Source organism: Pleuronectes platessa, chromosome 3, assembly GCF_947347685.1.
Source record: "Pleuronectes platessa chromosome 3, fPlePla1.1, whole genome shotgun sequence".
Taxonomy (NCBI): Eukaryota; Metazoa; Chordata; class Actinopteri; order Pleuronectiformes; family Pleuronectidae; genus Pleuronectes; species Pleuronectes platessa.
Window position 1 is genome coordinate 30,060,492 of NC_070628.1, and position 27,585 is coordinate 30,088,076.

The 27,585-nt window shown below is 38.9% G+C and overlaps 2 protein-coding genes across 3 annotated transcripts; one reads left to right on the top strand and one right to left on the bottom strand.

The window, feature by feature from the left end:
* Positions 1-529: 529 nt before the first annotated feature.
* Positions 530-15,125, bottom strand: cep44 (centrosomal protein 44). The gene is made up of 11 exons (XM_053419080.1): positions 14,903-15,125; positions 11,614-11,761; positions 9,765-9,902; positions 8,472-8,546; positions 8,318-8,392; positions 4,927-5,100; positions 4,459-4,587; positions 4,192-4,290; positions 3,688-3,750; positions 1,099-1,136; positions 530-815 (listed from the first exon to the last, which is right to left on the bottom strand). The coding sequence occupies exons 1-11, from the start codon at positions 14,992-14,994 to the stop codon at positions 758-760; spliced, it is 1,089 nt and encodes a 362-aa protein (XP_053275055.1). The 5' UTR covers positions 14,995-15,125; the 3' UTR covers positions 530-757.
* A 2,338-nt stretch (positions 15,126-17,463) lies between these two features.
* fbxo8 (F-box protein 8) lies at positions 17,464-27,301 on the top strand. 2 transcript variants are annotated; one of them, XM_053419004.1, is made up of 8 exons: positions 17,464-17,691; positions 19,188-19,287; positions 21,177-21,260; positions 22,115-22,259; positions 22,598-22,724; positions 22,955-23,073; positions 23,264-23,460; positions 25,751-27,301. In XM_053419004.1, the coding sequence occupies exons 2-8, from the start codon at positions 19,188-19,190 to the stop codon at positions 25,936-25,938; spliced, it is 960 nt and encodes a 319-aa protein (XP_053274979.1). In that variant the 5' UTR covers positions 17,464-17,691; the 3' UTR covers positions 25,939-27,301. The 2 variants fall into 2 exon arrangements, with proteins under 2 accessions (XP_053274979.1, XP_053274980.1); XM_053419005.1 differs by lacking the exon at positions 17,464-17,691 and adding an exon at positions 17,706-18,130.
* The last annotated feature ends 284 nt before the right edge of the window (positions 27,302-27,585 follow it).

The following is a 27,585-nucleotide window of genomic DNA, read 5'->3' on the forward strand; positions in this document are numbered from 1 at the left end:
ATATACATACTCTGGTATTTCTACATTCCCAAGTAAATTGTCCACCACTGTCACAAACTACTACTCATACTACTATAAGGACACTAATACGCAGTGTGTGTATGTATATATATATATATATATAAGTTGCATATATATGTATATATGTACATACAAGAATTATTGCACAAACTGTTAAATCAAGTTAAAACTAGTTACCTGTCCACATCAGCACGCTTCAGCTGCGGAACCTCATCCATACTTGCCCAGACTCGGGAGGTTATTTGCTTTTCTCCGCAAGATGGTTGTGATGGTCCTTATTATAATTTATTAAAATAATACAACAAAATAAATATAACATATGTTTCCTTACTCATACTGTATGTGTCCACAAGTAGTTTTTAACCCTCTTTTAAAAACAGGAAATTACAATTTCCCCCACACCACTCACTTATCCCATCACAACAACCTCTTGCCTGAAAGACTACGGAAGGAAAAGAATAAATATGACACAGTTTTAAGGATTTAGCATTTTATTGTGGAGTAACAATTTACAAATCGTCTACTTAAATCTTATCGGCTGAGGCCTACATCCCTGAATACATTTTTATGGTGACAGTATCTTTCTAAAAATCATTTCACTACATACAGGACTTTCTCATCTTGTCTAAAAACTCCAAGTAGCTTTTTAAAGAAGCAACAAAGCAAGATGTGTGTGTGTGTGTGTGTGTGTGTGTGTGTGTGTGTGTGTGTGTGTGTGTGCATCATTTATCATTTATTAGCAAGATGTTGTGAAGGGTTCAGTGTTCTTCAACAAATTGGAGGTGGTCTTTAGCCTTCAGATTTCAGTCGAGAGAAAGAGAGAGAAAGGGACACAGACAGATATGACTGGATGTAGCAATAACATTGATTAATAAAAATGCCTTATTGAAAAGTGATAAGTACTAGTATCTGCAGTTTTGTTTGGACTTGGAACAGATTTTGTGCCTGAATTGAAATAGAGAAAGCTAAGAAACAATTCAAAATCAGGGAGCACATCTATCTCATGATCTTGATTTGGTAAATAGTGAACTGTTGGAAGATGAAGAATTTTTTTTTTTTTGCTGAAAAATAACTTACATGTTGGTGATGCTCTCTAGCCTGTTTGTGAGGACCTCCTGGACAAAGAGACACGAGAGACAAGAAATTATGGTACAACTCATAGACAAATAAGATATGCTTTCAGATCAGTGCTGTCCAATTACTAAGCAGCACAGAACAGACAAGTTATTTCTTTCTTTAGATTTATCTATATAATAAAGTGATTACCCATTAATAGGTCATCATTATTATTGCGCTATTTGTGCAGTATTAGAATACATCTATTGAACATCTGTTCTCACTACTTCCTCTGTTATGCCAACAACACTTCTGTGTATAGAACCTCATTGCAAAATGTGTCTTGCATGCACAAAGCCCCCTTATTGTAGTGTGTGGGAGAAGACTGTTTAGTGAGGCTATGAAGCCCTCCAAAGTTGTTAGAACAAGAGAATCTAAATACATATCACTTTAAGACATATAACTTCAGTTTTTTGAGGAGGCAAGGACAGAATCAGGTACCGAAAGCTACCACATCAACAAATATGACTGTGCTGAGCTTCATCAATCCCAGCACAGTCTATTTGTATAGCACTTTTCATACATTAAAAAATGTCCCTGTCCTACCCCACCATCTACCCACCCACACCCAGAGCCAAAACTCTTCGATCAAATGAAGAAACTAAAAAAGAACATCGCAGGAACTGTACTGAGGAAACGCTATCAAATTGAGGAAACACCAGGGGCAGGATAATGACTTAAAACTAAGAAGATAGGATAATATCGGAGAAATAATACCGCTATGAAAATTAATAATCTCATAAAAGCACAAACTCACAAGATGTATCGGTTTGAGCAGGAAATGCAAGCCAAGCACAAATGCTTCTTGTTATACATAAAAAAAAACTAAACAACACTCAGAACTGAGTCAGAACTGTATTTGCTTTGTTAACAATGGAATATTAAATACCCATATTTGCTTACAATATCTTTGCCATTTTACCCACAGCTGTTCACAAACTACAGGCTATGAACGTCTTTTTAAGAAACATGAAGTTATATCCAGTGGCGGTTCTACATGGAAGAAGCGCCGGGCGAGGCCCCTCCATAACATTTGAATAACACACTTAACAGAATCAATGCACACAATTCTGCACAACACAGTATAAGTTATGACATAAAAGTGGCAAAAATACATACAATCAGATATAGAAAAAAGTTAACAAGAGCAGAGATACAATAATATAAAATATTAAGAATAATATACAAATAAGAGCAGAGATACATAATATAAAATATTAAGAATAATATACAAATACAATATAGAATAAATAAAAACACACTAAAGAAAATCTAATTATTACACCATTGCACGAAGAACAGAAAACTAAAACTAAAACTGAACCTTTCTGGCCTTCCTTGATGCAAAATCATCAATAATATCATCATATGAAATCTGCTCCCCTATTGAGTGATTGATACTGATGACGGCAAGGCCAGTCAGCCGTTCCTGAGACATGGTTGACCTAAGGTACGTCTTGATCATCTTCAGTTTTGAAAAGCTCCTCTCTGCTTGAGTCACTGTGACTGGCACAGTAAGTGCAATCCTGAGAGCAGTCCAAAAGTTGGGGTAGATCTCCAATAGATCCTTATCATGCATAAAAGTGATAAGCTCAAGGAGGCTCATGGTTTTTGATGGCAGGTCAGGGAAGTTCTTAATTTTGTTTTGTTTCTAAGAGTCTTTTTAATTTGTTGGGTCTCATAGAGTTTTCAGACATAAATTACACACTGGTCTCTCCTCATGTCCTACCACATTGACTGTGAACCGAGGAGCAAGACAGGCTCCATCGTACTTTCTTTTCATCTTGGTTTTTGTACACCGTTTCTTGTTTGTCCCTGACCGGCTGCTTCACGTGAACGAGCTCTGATCTCACTATGTGTGACTCTGAGAGAGTGAGCGAGCCTGTGTGTGTGTGCTGTCCGTTCTCGAAAAATAAGCGCGACAGGCACAACACTGTTCAGGGAGCCACTGCAGAGGGGCTGAAGAGCCGCCCGCGGCTTCAGAACCTCAGGTTGCCAACCCCTTGCTACGGCGAAAGAGCGATTTGTTTACTGCTCCACCGTTAAAGAGATGCGGACATTAAAACATTGGTTCGGCTATAATATTAGTTTATGCCTGGGGCACGCCACACAGTTTGAGAATCACTTCTCTGTACAGTGGATCCCCCGTTCCCCCTCTTGTCCGTTCCATTTGGGAGACCCAGAGTGAACTGTCCCCCGCGCCCCCTCCCCTTGCCCCTTCTCACACAACATCAAGCAGGGGCGCCTACAGTTGCAGGGGGCGCCAATTTGCCAATTCCCCACACAATGATATGATAGATAATAGAAAACCGCTTTGTGCCACCCCCCACGTGTCATGAAAATGTACCGCCCCTGGTTATATCGGTATTGGCCATGCGAAACAGGTAATTAGCGGGCATAAAAATCTGCTGTTGGTGGAAGATCAACTTCCCCAACTCCTAACTTAGAAAGTTATGATGAACTTAGAGGCAAAGAGACAACTTATAGTGGGTGGACAAAATGAGGTGTTTTCAAAATTAAAAGTCCAAATAGTCGTTTGGTCTGTCTCACCTTTGAAGAATCTGGCGTGGAGTTGGAGGTGCTGGAGGATGGACATGGTTGGGCAGCATTTAACTAAAGAAGAGAGACGAAATAGAAAAGGGAAATGCATAATGGGCAGTATAAATAAAATACATACATTTTATGTGCAAATATTCCTTTAAAAACTGGCTTTGTGTTAGTTTCCATCAAGTGACATTTTACCACCTATTGATAAGCTTGTCAAAAACACTGATACAGCGAATCAGAATAATTTGTTCACAGTAGTGTATCGATAGTCCCCACTTCACACCAGAAGGAGAATGTGATTCCTGCTATACCAGAGGCTGCAGTTTAAGGATGGCATATCTAGAACCCAAGGTGAATGAAGTGAGTGAATTTCCTTTTAAAGTTTGTTGGCATTAAAAACAGGATCACCATGTTGAGCCAACTATCAGTCATCATCGTTCATCAGCCCAACACTATTATCGCACATTCAAATTAACCAGCCTTTAAATGTCACTGCACTTGCCCTACCTGTGGATTGCTCAGTTCCAGTTTAGTTTCCAATAATAGGACTCTGCTCATCAGATTTTCCCAGCTGGTGCTACTTATGGTGAGGAATTCTTCTCCCGTCTGGAATAGAGAATGGTAAATAAAGAAAGTGGCGTTCATAAAAGTAATTTTTTTATGTGCCATATCATGTTTTATTAAATTGTCTTAGCTTTCTGTATGATAAAAGATAAAAGAAATAAAATGGGGAAGAAATTAAAGATTGAGAGAAAAAGAGATTGTCTTATCAACCTTGTCTCTCTTTCTCCCTCTCTCAAGTTCCTCCAGGCGTTTCTCCAGGACCTCGAGCCTGTCTAGTCCAGACAGAGTATTTTTTAGCTGAGTTTCCATTGCCAAGAGCCGTCTATCCACTTCAGACAACTAAAAGACAGAAAAGACCAGTGTTTTCTCTTGACATTTTTGAAGGCTAGGTAGCAATCACAAAAAACAAAAACACAAATGAAGAGAATGGAAAAAATGAAAAGCAGCAGGCAAAAAGCTTAACTCCTAGTTAAAACAATCATAGAAATATTATATTGTGTAATGCGACCCTGTGTTCCCAAAAACAGCGCATTGTGGACAAAGTAGGGGAAATTCCTGATAAAGGGTTATATATATATATATATATATACACACACACACACACATATATATATATGTTTTCATTTAGTTTGAGTAATTATAATATTATATGATAAATATGTAAAAGTATGCCTTTACGTGCAACATGATATCCTTGTCATCTTTCCCTTCCACCAGCTCTGGGATTCCATTTTCAGGAGAAGTGATGGAGTAGACTTCATTATGCTTAGAGATGGAGGTTACTTTATTGGAGGAGTTTGTGGGAAAAGTGGAAGGATTTTCTATTAGAGTCATACCAAATGACCCGGACACCTGAAACACACACAAACACAATGGCATATTAATGTTTGTATGTATTATTTGATTGCTATAATTTTACCAATTCATGTTTTCAATCGTTCACCTGTCTGAATCAACAGCACTTTGCTTTAAGTTAAGGCAGTTTTGTATCTGTGAATACACAAGAGTTCACTAAGTTACGCATGAGGTAAATACTTCTGCCTTGTTCTCTCAAGGACTGTTTGGGGTCCCCAGACTCCACTTTGAGATATCCTCAAATTGGAGGTGTCCCAGGACTGACTGTGTGTCTCCATCTAGCAAAGACCACTGCCTTCAACCTCAGAAGACCCTGATGCAAACAAAGCAGCTTCGAAACTCCATCAGGGATAACAAGAGAGACTAGAGCAGGGGTGGGCAATTCATTTTCCCGAGGGGCCTATAAGAAACATGGACAGTTGTGGAGGGCCGGACCAATAAGCTGAACTCAATTCTACTCATATTAATTTGATAAGCTTCTACAGGTAAGAGTAAATGTTATGGTTAGGCAATGAAAAAGTGAGCCAGGCAAAGTAATAACGCCAACAATATATCACACACTATTTACAAGCACAGTTGTGAACAAAATATGATTTTTTTTTGCAGTATTCCAAAGATCAGCTTTAAATTAACTGTATACAAAGTGCTATTACTATTTACATATAGTATAATCATCCCATTTGCTGTTTTTTTTTCTTTTCTTGTTAAGTGAGACAAATCTAGTCTGTTTTGGGCTTGAACAAGTGCACTGAAGTCAGGTTGAATATCTGAGGTGGATATGCGAAGGACAGCTGACAGGTGATCATCAGTGAGAGAGGATCTGTATCTGGATTTGTTAAACTTCATCACAGAAGATGTTTGTTCACATATGTCAGTAGATCCAAAGAGAACCAACATCTTCTGAGCATGCCTCCTCACGTATGAAAAGTTCTCCTCTTTGAGAGAAGAATAAAACTCCAGCAGTGATGCTGACTTAAAGTGCTCTGCCAGCAGTGTACCTGCGGAGGTGATCAACTGATGGTGTGGCTTCTTTCAGTGTTGGCATGTGGTTGAGAATTTTACCCTCCAACTGGCTTGAAAGAAACTGCAACGTTCCCAGACCAACTAGACACCTTCTACGCCCAGTTAAACATAAACAACTGAGTGGACGGACAGGCTGCCAGGTTGACCCTAAAAACTGCAGAATATGGTCCTATACAAATGTTAAATGGTAAATGGTTTTGTATTTATATAGCGCTTTTCCAGTCTTGATGACCACTCAAAGCGCTTTACATTACACTTTTACATTCACCCATTCACACACACATTCATACAGTGTATCTATTAGCAGCACTTTGTTATTCTATGGGGGGCCATTCGGGGTTCAGCATCTTGCCCAAGCACACTTCGGCATGCAGATGGGTCAGACTGGGGATCGAACTGCCGACCTTCAGGTTGGAAGACGATCGCTCTACCCCTCAGCCACAGCCTACAAGGGTCAACCCCCGCAAAGCTCTCAGACCAGATGTTAACCCAGGCCGCGCTATTAGGGTTTGTGCTGAATAACTGGCAGAGGTGTTCACCGACATATTCAACCGCTTCCTTAGTCAGTCCGGGGTCCCCGTCTCTTTAAGTCATCCATCATCGTGCCAGTCCCCGAGAAAGCAGTGGCCTCCTGTTAACATGTCTACTACAGTTGTCAGGAAACACTAATTAATGATAAAGTAGATATTTTAAATGATAAGAGGCTTTACACAGAAAGGTAAATATTATACATTGTTAATCATACCACACACAGACCTGTCGGCTAATAAGCCGTGTAGTGAGTACTTGTGTTTGTACTAGGATGGTCCGTTCTGTTAGTCCGTCTCTGTAATACTGGATTCAATTCATCAGAAAGATCAAAGATCTGTAGAGTCTATATCAGCTGATTAGTCATCATCATGGGACAAACAAATCTGTGTGATTGTGATCTTTGTGAAACACTCGTTTCCTCCTCAGCCTTCCGTCCATCTGTATTTATATATTTAGAGCAATAGAACCGATTACTTCACATATTAGTGGATCTTTCAAGCCCCATTTGTGCTTACAAAACCGTAAGAAATGAGGCCCCTGGTCTGCGGAACAACCGCAGCCAGTGGGTCCAGAGCGGGGATTGACAGTGGAGAATGGCTATAACGACCACTCAATCTCGATTGGCAGATCGGCAACCGCTGCCCCATAGTTTGTCAACAGACCTAACAGGTCCAAGAACGATGCCGTTCCTTTGGCGACCCACACAGCGCTAACCGTCACAGCGCTTACCCACTTAGACAAAGGACATTAAGGCTACTTGGGAAGTAGATCTGCTTTGGGGAGACCCCGGTGGCAACGTTTATAGCCACATCGAACAATAGGCCTATTAACATATTCTACCATTATTGGCAATAACTCCTCCATTTCAATTGTCACTGCAGCTCCCTTTATTTCATTTGTTGAAATACTTTAAACATTAACACACCTTTCCATTATGTTAATAACTGTTTCTTCCAATCAATGTTGTAAAAATCGTGATTTTGTTGGTGTGTTTAACTACATCCTGGCAGAGTGTTTTTTTGGTAGATTTTCCTCCAAAAAAAAAACAGGTCTGTATTAAAGGTAATCATGGCAGTGCTAATCAGAAAGTGAGGATGGCCTTGTTGAAGATATCGAAGAAGTGAAAAACAGAGAGCCCAAAGACGCAAAGGGATGCAGGCTAGATGCCGACCTGGTTTATCATGTCATGGCTCACTGCAGAGTTAGAGAGAGAGAAAAAACAGTTGAGCTAACTGTTGGGTTTCTCTACAATGTTGTGAGGACTAATTTTTCTGCATCTTTTTGAGACAGGACATAACTAGGTCCAGATCAAAGATAACCCCTAGTTTCTGGGTGGTTTCACAAATGCAGTGATCCTCAACTGGTGGGTTGCGACCCGGACCGGTTTTGAGTGGGTCGCAGGCCTTTGCCTGGGCAAACTACATCCTGGCAGAGGTTTTTTTTGGTAGATTTTCCTCACTCTTGTTGAGGGTTGAGGACAGCGGATGTTGCACCTTATTAAGCCCTTTGAGACAAATTGTGATTTGTGAAAATGGGCTGTACAGATACTTAGCTTTTTTAAAGTTTGATTTCATTTTTGCTGTACTGCTTAGCTGATCTGTTGCTTCTCGTCCAACACTTTCCTTTGCACAATCCCAATAGTATATAACTTAATACTTACACTGCCTACATCAGTCAGCTTTGGATGGGCCTCTCCTCTATGATCCTTGTGTGGGCCTGGACATCTGCCTCTGGGCTTTAACATACAAACACATAGAATTAGTAGCAATCTATTCCTTGCTTGTTTGTCAGCAAGACAAGGGTGCAACCCCTACCCGAAAATTCAGCTCGCCTGGATCCCTGCAGTGTCGTCCATTTGTATGTGTGGCTGCGTCAGCCTCGCTCCGGTCCTGTTTTAACAACAATGCACTGAGCTTGTGTTGGTTTCAGTTTATTTAGATTAATTGATGAATGCATACAGAAACATCTTTTTTTCCCCTTTTAACTTGATCTTTTTCAAATGTTGTACTTCAGCTGACATCGTTGAACTATAAACCCAACTACTTCATGCTTGCTGCGTTCTTTCTGCTGTTTTTTACACTTTCAACCATGACTGGAGATCCTGTGTGGAGCCATAGCCCTATTGTTTACAGTAGGGATCAGCTGTTGGCACTCTGCAACACGGCGGTGCTGCCTGAGGAGAGACCCAATGTTCCCCGCGAGCTGAGGAGGAGGCCGGGGAACTGTGCGGGGGCCACGCATCGTGCAAGGAGGATATGCTACAGACCTGTCCTCCAGTTCATCTTCATAAGGAATGGAAGGTCCCTTATGATGATGGACAGATTCCAGCTGATCCATCGGACAGGACAGTGGAGATCAGTAAGAGGAAAGGAGGACAGCTGGCAGTGTTTGTAAATGATAGATGGTGAAACTCTGGGAACATCCCTTTTAAAGAACAGCCCTGCTGTAGGGACAGATACCACACTACCTAACTCAGGGATTTCCCATGTTATCGCCATAGCTGCAAATGTTACCCCCTCTGCTAACTCTGATGCAGCCTGTGATGTCTTCAACTCTGTGGTGAGCAGGCTGAAGACACAGCTCTCACCTCTGAGGACTTCAATATTGCCTCTCAATCCTCCACTCTGCCCACTTTCTGACTTTTTTTTTAATTCAACTGTGAGGGCAGAACCCTGCTAAGGCCATAGGGAGGACTTTGACAGCCTCACGGACTACATCAACTTCTGTGTGGATTAGCCTCCGGTTTCTAGCTCTGACCAACTCTTTGTTGTTGTAGCAGGGGTGAAAGTAAAGCGATACAGAACAGGACTAGTCTGTACCACTAAATGCTTTAGCGCCAGACGCAGTACAGGGAAGAGTTCCTCTTCTGCTCCTTGCACAATGAACAATTCATGTAAGAACCATTGCTACTAAAAAGGTTTGACAAGGAGATGTTTGAAAGACCCCTTGTTTGTCACCAAACACGAGGTAATTGTCAGTCATATTGTTTTACGATAAAATGGTAGGTTGGTAGAAGAGGTAGAACTGGTACAGGTTATGCAATCAAGAGACACAACATATACAGATATTAATGTAAAGGAAAATTAACCACTTAAAAGATACTGTACCTTTTTCAGTTGGTTATGTTTCTCTAGTACCAAGTTAATGACGTCACAGATGACAGAGATTTTCCTTTGAGAGAAACCCCACTGGAGGAACTGCTGCTTGGTTAGTATGGGCTTATAGTGGAATATATCTCTTAGTACCTAAACACACAAAACATACAATCTCAAATGAACAGACCACTAAAGGCTAGCAGATCAGTCATTGTTAATGTTAACAAACATTTTGCACATTTCTATGTCAATAGTACGGTAATATATAATAGTAATATAATCAAAAAAATTCATTGAGGAAGATTGCGAATGTGGAATGAGTGCAGTATATTGCAACATAGCAGGGACCAGTCTTAAAGCAAAATAATGTTGTTTTTTAACCTGAAGAAATAATGGTTTTAAAATAATTTTGATGGTGAACAAATATTATAGGGAGAATGAAATATCTGCGACTGTCACAACCAGAACTCATGGAATTGCAATATATAATAGTGTGTTGTATTTGCGACATGATTTACAGCATACCTCACATATCAAAAACCAAACCCACATCTATGAGCAAAAGCTATCAGATAACTATAAGAAAAACCAGGTCTGTATTAAAGGTAATCATGGCAGAGCCAATCAGAAAGTGAGGATGGCCTTGTTGAAGATATCGAAGAAGTGAAAAACAGAGAGCTCAAAGACGCAAAGGGATGCAGGATAGATGCCGACCTGGTTTATCATGTCATGGCTCACTGCAGAGTTAGAAAGAGAGAAAAAACAGTTGAGCTAACTGTTGGGTTTCTCTACAATGTTGTGAGGACTAATTTTTCTGCATCTTTTTGAGACAGGACATAACTAGGTCCAGATCAAAGATAACCCCTAGTTTCTGGGTGGTTTCACTAATGCAGTGATCCTCAAATGGTGGGTTGCGACCCGGACCGGTTTTCAGTGGGTCGCAGGCCTTTGCCTGGGCAAAAAAAAATGTTAAGAAAAAAATCCTGTGCTTTTATTTTGAAGTGGATTTTTTTATGCAGCGGAGTGCCGTCTATTCACACTCCTTAACAGTATTTGTTAAAGAGTGTGAATAGGATCAGTTTTGTTTGTTGGCATAGATTCAGTGAGTGAGTATTCTCAGCTAAAGCTACATAATTTGGGTCTTTTTGAAACTACTTTTAAGTAGATGGACTTTTTTATTTCAAGTTTGTACATGAAAGCACTGTTGAGTCTGTTAAAAAAGGCTGAAGTTGCTGAATTGTTATGTAAGTTGTATTACCTTGTGTCCTTAAAAGGCACTTTGGGGGTTTTAATTAAAATGCAGCTAATTGAGGGTAAAGGGGATTTTTCCCTCTCTAGCATTGCCATCTGCGGGTCGTTTTGGTTTATCATTAAACTTGTCTTTTTTTGTGTTGGCATACTGTGATCTTCTGTACTATCTCAGGTTCATACTGCACCATCTTTTTATTAAATAAATTTGAGCAGTTGAAAATGTTACTCGATTTGGGTTATTATTAAGGGGTGATGGTGTGTCCCGAAGCCAGACCAGTTGAGAACCACTTCACTAGAGGATTGGGCAATGCCATCCAGAGTTGCTATGTCAATAGATTATGCATCACTGCTCTTGATATATGTATGGATGCTGTGAGTAGCAGCTGCTTCCATAGAAAACTTTCAAAAAAAGATATGCTGCATCGGGGATAATGAAGTTCCCAAACAGCAGACAGAGTCCTTTCTGCTTTAAGAGTGAAACGATAACAATGTGAAGTACACCTCCCACCTGTAGGGGGATCTAGAGTTTACCCGGGTGCAAATTCTACATTGTGTTGCTTTAATCCACTTGCGAACACAGTGCTCAAAACGTGTGTATACGTTGTTATACCTTGTAAAGCTTGTCCGTGAATCGGAGGTCCGTTTTGCCAGTGAGCTCCAGTCCAGTTGACAATAGTTGCTCAGCAAGAGGTGGAGAGAAGGATGTCAGGGTAAAGCTCACTATTGGAAGAAAAGCTGATGGATCTCCTTTTGACAGACTGGTGGAGAAACAAATAATGTTATTAATTAGATTAATAATAATTAGATGAAAGCCTGCAAAGAAGACTGTTTGAGAAGTAGTCGTCCCGTTTGCTCAAAGCTCCAACATGCTTTTTCTTCAGATGCATATTACAGTGATGTTTTCTTTGAAGGCTTAAATGTTATCTGTCCCCACTTTTGTAATTATTGTTACTTCCCTGGTTCAACGAGGAGAGAAAATAATGAAACAAAGACACAACATTTTCTGATCTTTTTGTTTCACCACAGTTCCACAAAAACAACCTGCAGGAAAATGTAGAATTGGCAGGTTATGCAGACATGAATGCAGCCCAGTGCAGCTTTTCTGCTGGGGTCATAATTTAATGGAAGCAAGCAGGATAAGCTTCCTGCTTAGGGCAACCCATGACGTCCTTCCATCACCCAAAAACCTACAACAGTGACTGAACGAAGACCCATCCTGCCCAATCTGCTCAACTCCAGCTATCCTCAGGCACACCCTCACTGGTTGTAAAATAAGTCTCTCCAAAAGAAGGCATACGCGGATACATAACTAGGTGGCTGCGCACAGTCAAAGCATATACTCACCCAGAAGCCGCTCTATACAGACCCAGAAACTGTTATTAGATTGTGAAGGAACTTTTCTATTTTAACCTGCGCAGCTTTTCCCGTCTTTACGGTGGTAAAGCCTGGTGGCACACCGTGGTGTTTACTTCTCTAACTGAACCAGATAAAGTGGGAGCAAAGAGTAAAGTTAAAGCTGTTTAGTTGTTAATTTTTGTTGAAATTGTTTATGTGTGTAATGTAGTTATATATTAGGAAAAAAGAAGAAAAGGGGAAACTCAAACGACATTTTTCAAAAATAAAGAATTTTATCTTAAGGACTTTTTCAAAAGCTTTTTATTTTGTTATTAAATGCAAACCTTATTTTAGTTGAAAACAGACAGACATTAATACAACTACAAGGCTACTAGGGCGGCTGTGGCTGAGGGGTAGAGTGGTCGTCCTCCAACCTGAAGGTCGGCATTTCGATCCCCAGTCTGACCATCTGAATGCCGAAGTGTCCTTGGGCAAGATGCTGAACCCAGATTGGCCCCCCATAGAATAACAAAGTGCTGGGAATAGATGCATTGTATGAATGTGTGTGTGAATGGGTGAATGTAAAACTGTACTGTAACGCGCTTTGAGTGGTCATCAAGACTAGAAAAGCGCTTTATAAATACAAAACCATTTACCAATACCATTTACTCTAAGATAATTTTTTTGATAGACTGCTGAACTTGAGTTTACATAGTGTTTTGACATTCCTCAAGAAAGTGAATTGAATTTTACATTTTCATTTATTTTGTTGTTGGACAGCTTAATGTAGATTGATACCTTTTACTTGAATGGAACAAGCTCTTGCACAAATTTTATTTTGGAGAGATATGGGACTGTAAAAGGCAGATTAGTGGTTCAGACAGGGCTTTTTTTTGTGCTTTTTTTTGTTTTTTGTTTGAAAAATGCCCTTTCAGTGCATACTTAGTTTGTTGTCAGATTTGTTTGTATGTAAGAGAAGTTTATATAAATGACACAAGTTTTACATTTTTTATTTTCTATAAATTCATTTTATTTTTAAATCATTAAATCAAGAAATAAAATATAAATCGGTAGATTAATCGGTACACAGTTATATCCATAACATCTTCTGCTGGCCACTAACACCTGTTAACAGCTACTGGTAGTTGGTAACCTAAGTTGTGCAGGAGACCTTCAAACATGGGGATATTTAGCATCTCGTCCTATGTTCTCAATAGGTTCATACTATCTAACACCATTCTGATTAGTTAAAACCTAATTTATTTTATCTTGAAAAGAGAATAAATTAAAAGCATCTTGAACTTGAATTATGATTGGTCAGAATGTAATTGCAGATAGCTGAAACTGGTGGATAAATAATATTTAGTAAGATAATTGTACAAGAACTGAAGGGAGGTTTTTTTTAATACTGCTGCATAGGATAATCAACCGATTAAACTAAGCCACCAGTTGAGTGGTAGAGCGGTCGTCCTCCAACCAGAAGGTCGGCAGTTTGATCCAAGTCTTCCTCATCTGCTTGCCAGAAGTGCTGCTAATAGATGCACTTTATGAATGTGTGTGTGAATGGATGAATGGCAAACTGTGGTCATCAAGACTAGAAAAGCTCTATATAAATAAAAAATATATACCATTTAATCAATTATCAAAAGTAGTTATTTGTTGCCGCCCTTATTTATAACATTACTTGTCTGGTCTTAATGACCACTCGAAATTTCTTTACAGTACAGTTTTGCCATCCATGCATTTCACACACACATTCATACAGTACATCTCTGTGTCATGAATCATTGCTGATGTACCATTACTTGACTGAAGTGGCTTCAAATTGCTTACAAATTAGTTTAACAGCAGTTAGTGATGAGTGGATGGTCACGCACATGCAATGTAGTAATGCATTATTTTTTTTTGTAAAACTACATTATATCTTGATGGTTATGAATTTCTAAGAGGCAGTGGTCATTCTTTATTTCTACTCATTCTGAGTCTTTGATGCTCTAAATTGTTTCTGCTGCTATAGTGCATTTGCCAGACATTGTCTTGTCTGTCCTGTTATAGGTTCAGCTACTAAGAACATATCCTGCTGGTCCATCACAAATGATCGGTGTTGACTTGACATAGAATTACAGAGACGGCAAATATCATGATTATTGTTTCTGGTGTAAAACAAAAACATGAACTCTCTAAACGTACACTGAAATGTCTACAGAGGGTCTCATTACTTCTGCTTATTTGTCTTACTACTTTATTAACGTTATGCTAGGCTAGATCAGCTGCCTGAGTGAACTCTTCTTTAAACACACTTTTATCGGACAGCCTTTCCTGGTTTTACCTGAGTCTTAACTTTCTTTATAACTTTTACTGAGCATCTTATACAGCACTTGTTTTTATACACTAATGTATTTTATCTGTTTCTTTTAAACCTGATGTTTTATGACCTGCCTTCTGAAAAGTGCTCTAGAAATTAAGATTATTATATTATTACAGTTGAAAAACAAATTCATGGTGACTTTTAACAAGATACAGCTGAGTAGAGAAGTGGCATTACAGTTAGTTTAATGGCTTACCCATTATAGTCCACATATCCTGGATACCTTATCACCCGCAGAAGACTTTCCAGTTTATGAAGACAACCTTGGACATCTCCAGTAGACAGCATCTTTAACTTGGATCTGTTATAGAGGCAGCCTCCTCAATAACCGCTTGTTTCACAGAAATATTAACACACAATACGCGTTGTCTGCCCCGACATCGATACTTTTCGTGGCTCCTTTTCTTTCTGCCGGGGGATCAACGGCAACGAGTCGGATTGGCTAGTGAGTTCTTCTTCTGCTGTTGCTGCTTCTTCGTCTTTGTAGTTGAGAGCGTTTAGACTGCCCCCCAAAGGATGCAACCTATCAGTATACACTGTTGAGTGCGTGTGTGTATGTGTGTATGTGTGTGTGCGCGCGTATGCGTCTTAGATATCTACACAAATAATAGTCAATGCAAAGCTTAAATTGATCAGAAAAGGATTCCCCATCACTTTATATAACATAAGTGACTTCATGAAAAAGTCACAGTTAAGTCAGAACAAGACGTCAACACAGCTCAAGAAAATGACATTTTCCAGGTCTCTCTGTGTTCTACTATTTACTTTTGACTTAAAGACATGACTTTATAAGGAAAAATGTATGATCATATGCTAGAGGAATTGCGTAATCAGGACATCACTATGAAGTCAGAAAATGACCTTATAGACAGTAGTAATGCACAGACAATTGCAACCAATAAGATTAGAAAGTCGATGTCAGGTTTATATTGAATTACCAATCATTTGTCATCATATGGTATAAATTATGTCATGATGAAGTCATTGTAAAGTCGGATTACAATATAAAAATGTTACTCTGCCTGTTTGGAGTATACAGTATATAGAGTTTGCAGGTTATGCTGGTCCTTCAAATGCTTGTCAGTACCTTTGCCAGTTGATAGCTGTCATATTGGCTATGGGCAGTTGTAACTGTTAATCAGAAAATACAGAAAACAATAACATCTGACAATTGTTAAAACAAGTCATTCATTTTCTACAGTTTAGCTAAACATCCCAGACATACTGTGAGAATGACAACTCCATCACGACCAAGTTAAGTGGATTCAGTTAAAATTAACTTTTCAAAAAATACGTTCACATTTATTTTATATTTATTAATAGAGTATTTTGCAGTGAAATGCTCAGTTGCATTATCCTTAAACCCAGCATGTCCGGGAAAACCACTACAGCCTGACATTCAATCATGGCGAATCATCTTTGCACAACTTTAAAATCTGTTAAAATTAAAACAGTATGACCAAGATCACTGAAAATAATCCATTGGTTATTACCACTTGAGTCTGTTGAAGGGTGGTCCTAACCAACTTCGCTCGACCTGCAACAATGTTAGCAAAATAAATGTCAGAGATCAGAATGTGTCCATCAAATATACTCGTACTAGTACTAGTATACTGGTTCGTGGCTTGGTCCTGAACAGTTTCTCAGTAGTTTGGGGCATTGTCATTGTAGTCCAGACCAGGGGCCTATATTACGAAGCCAGTTCAACATATCCATATCCGGCTGATCTACAAATACAGTCAGGCTAAGTAGTCACACAATGCTGGTTATCAACTCGATAAGTCAACCAAGGTTTCTAGTTTGAGCAAGTGTACTGACAGCCGAGCTGCATATTTCACAAGGATAAAGTATAAGTATAAACACATTATGAAAACTAAGAAGAAGCACAGTTACAGCTGCTAAAGGCAGGAATGACAGCTGGTAATATTAATTAATAGTAAAATTGTGCAATAATTAGGCCTAGAGTAGATCTGACTATAATTAGCATATGTAGTGCTTTGCAGAAAGTGTTTTTGCTGAGTTTCTCTGCATCACCCACAGTGAACAGGTAACAGATAAACAAACGTAAAGCCATGCAGACAGTCTGTTTAACTGTGAGCAGATTGTTCCTTTGTGTGGCATTGGATACGGCTCCAGCAGCTTGGATGATGTTCCACAGGATGATGTGGGCCGCAGGATGATGTGCGCCGCGTGCGGTGAAGATGAAATGCGCTGCAGGATGATGTGCGCCGCAGGATGATGAGCGCCGCAGGACGATGTGCGCCGCACTGTTAAGTGGGGCGGCATTGCTGTATCGTTCTATACTATTGTGAAATATCAAATGTGATTATACTGCCAAAATAGACAATATGAAGAGGAGCAGCTTGATTTTTCTTTGTTGTAAAAAAATGGATGGCATGTTTTTTTTTATGTATTTGTTTTTTTTTACTTGCTTTTTTTTTTCTTCTGCCTGTGTTTTGTATAGTTATGTTATGTTTGCCAACTGCCATAAAAAAAAAGCAGCAGCAGCAGCAGAAGAAGACAAAGAAGAAGTGGTCATACAGGTCTGACACAGGCACATGTGACAATGTTAACAGCAGGAAACAGTGGAGCATGTATTTTTAGTCTGTCCACAATACCATCGACAGAGACAGCACACTTAAAAAGTCACTCCAAAGAAACAGTTTAGCAAGAAGGCTAAGATAAATATTACAGAGGGACTCAGGTCTGACTCATACGCCTTTCCAGAAGATGGCGGTAATGCACCGATGAGTTCTTTCCCAGCCGCCAATAAACATCAGAAGAAGAAGAAGAATAGAGAAAACAACAACAACATGTGATAAGCAAGCAGCACTGTAGTACAGTATGGAGAAACGCAATAACTGCTTAATCTTTATTTGGACTAGGCTCAGTGAGATGACACTTGAGCACGCCTGGTAGCAGGGAATCACATTTCCTGCCGTCCTTGTGTGCAGGTCGGAGTGTAACAGGAACCACTGTACTCAGGTAGGTTGCTGTATCGCCCTACCATCCATGCAAACATGCTAGTAACAGAAACATACATTGCGTCGTTTAAAGCGCAGCACAGCAACAGAGTGTTGGTCGCCTGACTTCCTCAAGTTAAACTAGCGCAGACAGCTAACTAAGCGTGAGTGAAAACCAATTCAACCAGCGAAGGACGATTTTGAAGGCTGTCATGTTGTGTGGGACCAACAGTATTTCAGGGAAGGCGGGACTACAGGTCACACTACCTTGCTGGCTGGAAGTTCCAACAGTGTAATGTGACAGTGTGATGAACTTGTTTATGAAACACATTTGACGATAGTCGGCCTGAGAGTAACAGCGAGAGAGTTACCGCAGGTTTCTGTTGATTCTATTGCGTTGACTGGACATACACACACGTGGATTTAACCTGGGAAGATGATTTTAAAGCCCTGATCATGCTGTAAGAAGATGCTGTCACTATTGTATCAGCAGGGGTAGTTTGTATACAAGTAGTATTTCTGTTGTCTGTATTAAATGTCGAACAAAGTCCCATTTTATTGTTGTCTCTCATATAACCGCAAACACCGGGATAGGAAAATAGACATCAGAATACTTAATCAGTAAGAGTAAGCATTTAAGGCCAGCCTTTCTTCTCATTCGAAATCAAGTCTACTTGATCCCATTGAATTCTTGACTACTGAAAATCGTTCAGGTAAATTTAAGAGGACTGTCCTGGACATGAGTGAGCCAAATGTAATCCGAGTTTTGTAACATCTTCATTTCATTAATGTCTTAGTGAGTCTCATCTCAAGCACAATAACCTAATTAGCAGGCAAAGTTTGTATGAAACCTGTGGTGATTGGTGAGTTCAATATTGCAGTGTGAACAATATGATGCCAAACAATTCCTTTATTTTCATCCCGGTGGTTAGTCCGTGTTGTTTAAAGCACATTAGGCATATAGTATGATTACACACCTGTCGATATACGAGACTTATTTGTGATAGTTTTCAGATACAGTGGTACTTCTTTTATGAACTGATGTTTCACCCTGTGTTATAGATTTGCATTCTTCATCAGGATGCTTGTAATGAAAGATCATAGCTACTAGTATCCTGTGCATTCTTGTATAATGTGATCTTATTACTTTTCCTGTCATATTACTAACTCTTAAATATACTGAGGAGATTTTTTTCTCATGGTTAATCTTTAACAGTTTATTCAGGGTAGTAAAGTATTTTACATGCACTAGCATGTAAATATCATAGACAGCTGCTTATAAACCATGACAACTACAGTACTGCTGTACCAGCCTTTGCCTCATAGCATTCCCTTTCATCACGAGCAGTACAATGCTGTGAGATATAAAGGAGAACAATTTAAAGCACTAATGACTACCCCTGATTACCATGATGGTCAGACTTGGTAGTAATAAGGCATTTTGTATTATTATTAGTATATATTGTATCTCATCATCTAAATTCATTGTGTGAATTTTGTTACTGGGCTGCCATTAAGATGGGTCAGGCATTGTGGAGGCTGCCTCCCAGACAACAGCAGCAGCTTCAGGAAGAGCTAGCTGACCGACTGGCTGACCAGGGAAGAAGACAAGAGCAAGGTAATCCTTACAATTTATCAACAACAGATGTAGTATAGGATTCTATAGTTTTTAGGTGGCCGCTGTTATCAGAAGTATTTGGTTTTAATGCTTTTAGTTTCAGACAAAATAAGATTTTTGTTATAGAGAAGGAAAAAGCAGGTTTGGAGTTTCAGTCCTTAATAAATATTCAAATTATTGTCATTATAGGAAGTGATACCTTAAATCAGATGGCAAATTTGCGAATGACTTATAAACGCAGGAGATCATTTTACTCAGTTATGATAGATCTAAGGATGTTCAAATTCAGTTAAATTCCAAAAACTTTATTTGTCCCTGGACGGCAATTCTAAATAATAAATGATGCATGTTTTATCTGTCAACAATGTAAGTTATGTTTTTGGAACATGGAAAAAACATGGTCCAAGTGTCTTGCACCAACTATAAAATGCAGTACAAGGAGAGTAACATAATCAGCTGGAAACAACATACCACAGCAGTGTTTCCCACATAATTGATTCAGTCTATGGTGGTAGCGTGGGTGCACCAGCACATGTACCCACGAGTGACAGATACACAGACCACAGAATGAAACAGAATATCTTGCATGTATTGTATTATATACCACTCGCCTCATATTGCTACAAGTTCTGGCAGTCTACCAGGATGGTGAAACTTTAGCAATAGCGCAAGTGTGCAAGATCGAGTGAGGGAGAAGTTCAATAAGGTTCATTATGGTTTGTGGCACGAATAAGAATATGTCGGGCCACCACCATCTAGATATTTTATTTGAAACACTGCATAGGTCAAAGCCTACAATTATTTCCAATATTAGGGGTAATCAGATTGGCAATGTAGATGGAAAGACATTTTTATGTATCAATGTTGTGTTGATAAGAAGAAGTTTACACCCACTGCTATTACAAGTTATGCTGATGATCTCTCTGTGACTTCAAAGCAAGGATAACATTTACCTACATTTCACGAGCACTTTATTTCTTACTAATGAAGTATGAGTTATTAATAGGGTTAGGGTTCCTGAGAAGTCTAGGAATTAATTTTTAAATTCATAATATATACATATATACACAATACTGTAGCCATAAATAAGAACCAAAGAATAATTGAATGAACTGCATTTACAGTATATGGCACTTTTCTAGTCAAAACAACTAATCAAATAGATAATATTCTCTGCTACCGGATTCTGAAAACAAATGAAAATCACAATTTTCCTTCTTAGAATTGAGACCACAATTATTTTCCCAATATTTTTTTAATAGAAATGTTAGAGGATTACCTTAATTATGATCTTTTTGAGCAGTAAAAAGCAGAAAGCCATTTAATCAGTTGATACCCCAAAAACAAGCAAGCATATTTAATAAATGAAGTTAATTGTGGTCACTGCAGCATCTCCGGTTTAATCCATGTGTGAGTGCACAAGTGTGCTTCAAGTTACGTGGCAGCTTGAGTGCACGAGTGCATGTGCACACGCGTGTACATACAAAGGCTCGTCAAAATAGAACAGAGTCAGAACAAACAAAAATCTGTCAGGAAATAATAAATAATAAACGTAATATATCACATATGTCTTACTTTTCTTTTGTAGTTTTGCTATATAGTTAACATGTCATATTGATGAATGTCACTTTGATCTTTTGCCGTAATTGAAATTACTAGCAGTTATTGGAGTTTTTTCTCACATTATATTAAATGCTTTACTCATGGTTCTGATGATGTTGCATTTTAATAACTCTGCCTCGACATGAATAGTTGGGGCTAGACTTGTGAACTGAGACAGTCTTTTTTTAATACCCAGGTTAATAACCAGGTTATGAGGACGGCCAAATCAGTAGTCACATTGTTAGCTGGGATAACAAGAAAATGATTATTCCGATTTTTCTTTTAAGGAGAGTATGAAGGTCCCCAGAGGAGAGCTCCTCCGCAATGTTATGGTCCTGACATCTACCATCTGCTGAGGACATGCAGGGGAGGTATGAGCACACAAATGCACACTAAGGGCATAGCTACTGTCTGTATCTGCACTACACTCTCTTTAATTATCAAGTTCGTCTAAATGTACATTATCTAACATCATTATTATTTCAATTTTTATAAGCCAATCCCAGCTGACATTGGGCACACAGACAGGTCGCCAGTCCATCATAGGGCAAACATACAGACACACACAATCACTCACTCTTGCATTCACACTGACAATTTAGAGTCTCCAATAAACCTAACCTCGATCTGAGGGACTTTGGACTGTGAGAAGAAGCCAGATTACCTGGCAAACACGAGAAGAACATAAAGACTCAACACAGAAAGACGAACCGGGAACCTTCTTGCTGTGAGGTGTTCGTGCTGCTACTAAATACCACAATTCAATTCTTTGTGTTTCTGGAAACACAGAAATTCTAGAACGAATCAAACAAACACAAAATAATTGATTCAGAACTGCTTGAGTGTATTGTTAGAGTGCAGGCCAGCAGGGGAGTAGGGAGGGAGGATAACCAAGGCAAACAAGAGTAAAGTGCATCTGCCCTTATCCACCACTGCTAAATTTTTGAACACCCAGTTGGGAGAATATAACAAAAGGCTTACATTAAGGCATATTCCAATTAACAATATTTAAATGGTTAGTTTACCGAAAAATGAAATTTACTTATAATCTACTCACCGCTATGCCTATGGAGGGGTGGGTGAAGTGTTTGAGTCCACAAAACACTTTAGGAGTCTCAGGGGTAAACAGTGTTGTAGCCAAATTAAATAACAATATACATTATGAAAAACAAAATCTAAATATCTGGTTTTGTCTATTTGTCTCCTCTTTTTTGGGGTTCCGCAGTTCATGAGCAGCGTGGTTTTAGAGATTTGGAGATGCTGCCACCTGAATTAGGCATCACCATACTGTCATACTTGAATGCTACTGATCTGTGCCTGGCTGGCTGTGTGTGGCAGGGCCTGGGAAAGGACGAGTATCTATGGCAGGGGTAAGGAGCATCATCTCTAGTTTCTGTCATCTTTTTGGGGGATTACAGTTATGATGTAGTAATTTCAGTCCAATTCTCAGCAGTGACAACAGTTGTTTGCATGATCTTCTATGATCTGTCAAACTAAATGAATGCTGAAAGATACTTAGACTTAGAGGGGACAAAGTTCAACGCATTGAAAACAAATTACATGTTTTAGCCATGTACTGACAGCTACTGTCCTTTAAGTTTTCTCAGAACTTTCCAGACAAACCATATTTCCCCAAATGTGTACAATAAAGCTCTATTGTTTACTTTTTACTTTCATCTGTTCCATGATGCATGTCTTCATCCATTAGACTTTGTAAGTCCACGTGGGGACACTGCTCCATATACAACAGAAGACTATCGGGTGGTTATTCATACAGAAGACTATACCTACAACTAGATGAAGGCAGCCTAACATTCAATGCCAACCCAGAGGAGGTAATACATGTTTGAGTGTTTGTGTGTGTATCAATCATGATAGTGTTTAATCATATCATATTAATCGTGTGTGTGTGTGTGTGTGTGTGTGTGTGTGTGTGTGTGTGTGTGTGTGTGTGTGTGTGTGTGTGTGTTGTGATTGTGTGTGTGTGTGTGTGTGTGTGTGTGTGTGCTTGGATGTGTGCCTGGATGTGTGTCTGTGTGTTTGTTTTGTGGTGTGTGGTGTGTAGGGTATCAGTTATTTTATGTCTAAAGGTATACTACGTGACAATCCAACCGAGCTGGCTAAGTTCATCTTCTACACCAGACGGCTCAACTGGAAGATGCTAAGAGTTTATCTGGATGAGAGGTTAAAACATGCACACACAGACTATGGGCCTCACCATTAGATCCCAACTGCTATACTAAGTAGATTATATTGGGTTTCTGCCATGATATTAAATATACATTTATTTATTGGTACCCTTTTCTAAACAAAATAAAAAATTGTTGCCTTTATATTTCCATTGGGAATAAATTGTGTGTCTGTGTATGTGCAGGCGAGATGTCCTGGACGAGTTGGTGACCCTCCATAATTTCAGTAACCAGTTCCTCCCCAATGCTCTCCGGGATTTCTTCAGACACATCCATGCACCAGAGGAAAGAGGAGAATATCTGGAAACCCTCATCACGAAGTTCAGCCACAGATTTTGTACCTGTAATCCAGTTCTTATCCGAGAACTGGGACTCAGCCCTGGTTAGTACTTCAACACAGTACTTCAACACACTGAATATTATTACGCGTAATGAAGCACTTATCCAATAGGTCTAACTATCTACTTTTTGATGTAATATTGAGAAAGTTCTTAAAAGTTCTGACCTTCAGGATGACAAAATTTTAGGTGGATTGTAAATATAAGCGAAGAGTACGATCCAGCTTGTTGTGAGCAATTTTGAGGTGTCAACAAAATAATTCGGCCATAGCAACCTCCCCACCATGATGACACGCACGGAGAATATTTGAAATTGAAGCACATTATTTACATAGAAAATAGGAAAAGACCAAACCCTACACATGAATGGACAGAGATTTAGGAACATAATCCACATTCACACGAAAACAAAATGCTTTATTTAAAAAAAGCCTCGTCAAAGTTGGCACAAATGTATACTTTGACTCACAGACAAACTGATTAGATGTGGGTAGTCAAAGGTCAAGTTCACAGTGATCTCACAGGCACATTTGGCCTCTTAAACTTGATATCTCAAGTCTGCCTTTAGGGAATTTCATTAAAAATATTGGCTAGTTGTCGGAAGAGCCGTCTTCAGACTTGAACTCAGGACGATGTCTGCAATCTCTATCCAGAGGTACACATGATCAACGCAGCGGGTGATTCTCCACTCAAATGCGTTGACAACGACACAGAAATCTCTGGAGCACTCCGGTGAGAAGCAGGACTTAATTTATTAATTCCACTGCAGAGATCATTTATTTTTGTTAACAGCACATTGACAACAGTTTTGGTCCTTATTTCCAAAAGCTCTATTGACATCTTCTTCGATGACACAATATTTTCATCCTGAGATGTTTTTTTGTTTTGTTTTCTGAACGATTTCTGGAGTTCAGTACATGTCTGAATGCAGCTTTGGACTCAGAGATTAGATTTCAGTGGTCACCTCATTTGAGTCTGGGACAACATTCATGGTTTTCAGACCTGCAATAAAACTGCAGGGCGGTAATTTTAGTTTGAAAATTATTTGTATGCGCATTATTGTTTCTAGGCTGGTATTGTAGAGGCCTCTGTCCACAGTGAAACGCCTGAACAAAGAAAGATGTACATTTTTCTTTTCTTACCTTAACATGTAAACAGCAAAATTGCTAATTTTAGACAACATCTGGGAGACAGTCCATCTTATTTCACTGTGGGGATGTTGTGTGACAAAACCAGAACATTAATGAACAGCTCCATGATAGGCTGTATCAACAATTAAAATGCATGATTATAGAAAAAGCGACACAGTGTGTAACTTTCACATTCCTATCCTACAATTTCTTGCTTCTCATCGGCCAAAATACATGAAGAAACAAGATATATATGCAATAAACTAAAATCATCCTATAATTTACAACTCTGGGCACAATTTGTATGAAGTGACAGTTTGACCTGAAGGTGGTGCTAGAGGAATACTGTTGATGTTTTGTCTAAAATAAAAGTGTCTTAATCTTCTGGATAACAAACACATTCAGTCAATTTAAAACAGTGTGGTTAGATTTGAATAAATCTGGTGTAATCTTTGAAAGTTTGGCTGGATGGTGATGCTTCTTAGGGGATCATGTCCTCTTTGGAAAATAGAAATGCAATTCATCCTGACCTTAACCAGTAATCCCCATATGTAAACCCTGCAGCTTGAAGACCAGTAGGTGATGTGACAGTAGAAGGGTTTTAAAGTTGCCACACTTCAAATCTATTTCCCAACCACAGATTTCCCAAGTAATCCTGGGCTTCAGTGTTGTCAATGGACCATCCATTTATTAACTGAGGGCTTTGCCAGTGTCAGCAGACCATAAAGAAACAATCTCTAACTCTGTTGCTCTTCAGTCCTAGAACCTGCTTCTACGATTAGTAGCACTAGTAGGATTAGAGTAATTGTTCCAAGCCCATGGCTACAGTATGGATAGCTGCTTTCCAAAGGCAGATAATTTTACTGTTGCTCTGCCTCTCCATAGTAGCACTATACACATTTGTCTGTTTAATTTATCATATTTTAGGTTTAAATTACACATAAGATTTACAAGTCCTATTCAGAGAGTGTTAATGTTTTCTTTACTGACCTTTGTCTCTCTTTACAGTGTTTCCTTTTAAGTTATATTTTGGTTAAACGAGGATTAGAGGTTAGAGATTCAAAGCATTGTCCTGTAGTGTTAACATCCCCACTCACATTAGACTCTTTACTTGTTCTCCTTAGTGCCGAATATAGCTTAGGATTTTTAAAAGCTTTTGGGAAACAATGACATTAAATCAACATATCCTGTCATCTCTCTGCAGATGCTGTCTATGTACTGTGCTACAGTCTGATCCTGCTGTCCATCGACCTGACCAGCCCACATGTCAAAAACAAAATGTCGAAGAGGGAGTTTATCAGGAACACTCGCCGAGCAGCACATAATGTCTCAGATGACTTTGCTGGCCACCTCTATGACAATATATATCTGATTGGCCATGTGGCTGCATAGCTGCACCAACCAGCGGACCAGTATACATTCTCATACTGCACTGAATCACAGGAAGTGGTGATTAGGACCCTATACATGTCTGGAGCACTGTGGAACTGGAAGAACATGTCCTTTGAAGAATGTAACAATAAATAAATCTTATTTAAATATTAGTAAAACAAAGAAAATGATCTGCTACACTGTGAGACTATGACTGTGCTACCAAATATTAGTGATGTTATTAGTGTAAAATTACAGGTGTAACATCATCTAAATGTCTTTAAAAGTCAAGAATGAGGCCGTTTTAAGAGGACGAACTATGATACTGCACTGACACATGGGGACTAATGATGGTGAAGGGTCTAGGAGGAAGGGGAGAACTTCCCTTCGGCTGGTCAGAGATACTGGGGGAGTTGTGCTGATTAACTGTTGGACAGGAGTAGTTTCTCATTCACTGGTAGGATAAAGACTGGTCCACCTATTCTTGTGGGAAGTGAAACAAATGACAGAGGCTAGCATAAGATCAGTCACTAGTAAAGTTTTTACCTGCGTATCAGAATGTCCATGTGTCAAGATTTAACTAGAAGAAAATGTTTGCATTTTAATCCTATATCTCATACTTTTCCCCTGTGTTTTAAATTGCTTGTCTAATGAGTGTCACAAATTCATAAGGGGGTGTATGCATAGGAAATCTGATCACTTGTGGACAGGCTGCATTCATAAAAATGTTTTGAAAAAGAATGAAATGAAATGGGCCTGTCTACCATCAGACAATGAGACAAAACACATTTTAATACCAGGTGTCAATTGGAAATTAAACACCTCAGTGGCAAGGCATGATGGTAAAATGGTAAATGGAGAAACTAACTTTGCATAACATGTTTTAGGGGTTTATTTTATAATATTAAAGTTTATATATAATATATATGGGTATAATATTAATGCTTCAAATTTATTCAGATTGTGTTTCAGTTCAGTTTTTTTTCAGCAAGCCATTCCGTAAGTTTGACTCTAAAGTTGGATAAAAATGTTGGCTGAAGTCAAATGTGCAGTGCTTCTGATTCATTCATTTACTGTTTAAAAATAAAGAAGCTATAATTTCATATTTTTGCCAAATGTTTAACTGCCCAAGTCAAAAGCTTAATTTCATAAAAACGCAGTCACTACGTCCCTGACATAATAGAATAATCCATCATTTTGACTTAGACAATCAGTTTTATAATGACTTCATAACATCACTTCAGGTGTGATAGGGACGTTATTCAAGGAATGATGAGGAATGCATGTTTAAGTTTCGCAATTTTAACTAACAGTCCTTGATAAAATAAAGAAACTGATATGAAAAGTAATAAAACAAAAGGGTGTTATTTAAATGCTGATTATATTTGTTGTTGGATGTCAAAATTTTGTTTGGCTAATAATGATGCCCATAAGATCGCGATAAAGTATTTTCCCTCCGCCAGCAGCTAGCATTTCACAATGGCCACTAAACGTGTTTTGCAGAGACAGGAGGGCATTGTGGCGGTTTTATAATTAAACCTGATTACCAGGGTATATATCATCAACTAGATTGCAAGTTGCAATACGAAAATGTACAACTTTTTTATTTGTCTTTTTGTAAGTTAATAGATTCTAGACTTTTCCCTAGTTTGGAATTAATGACGTTTT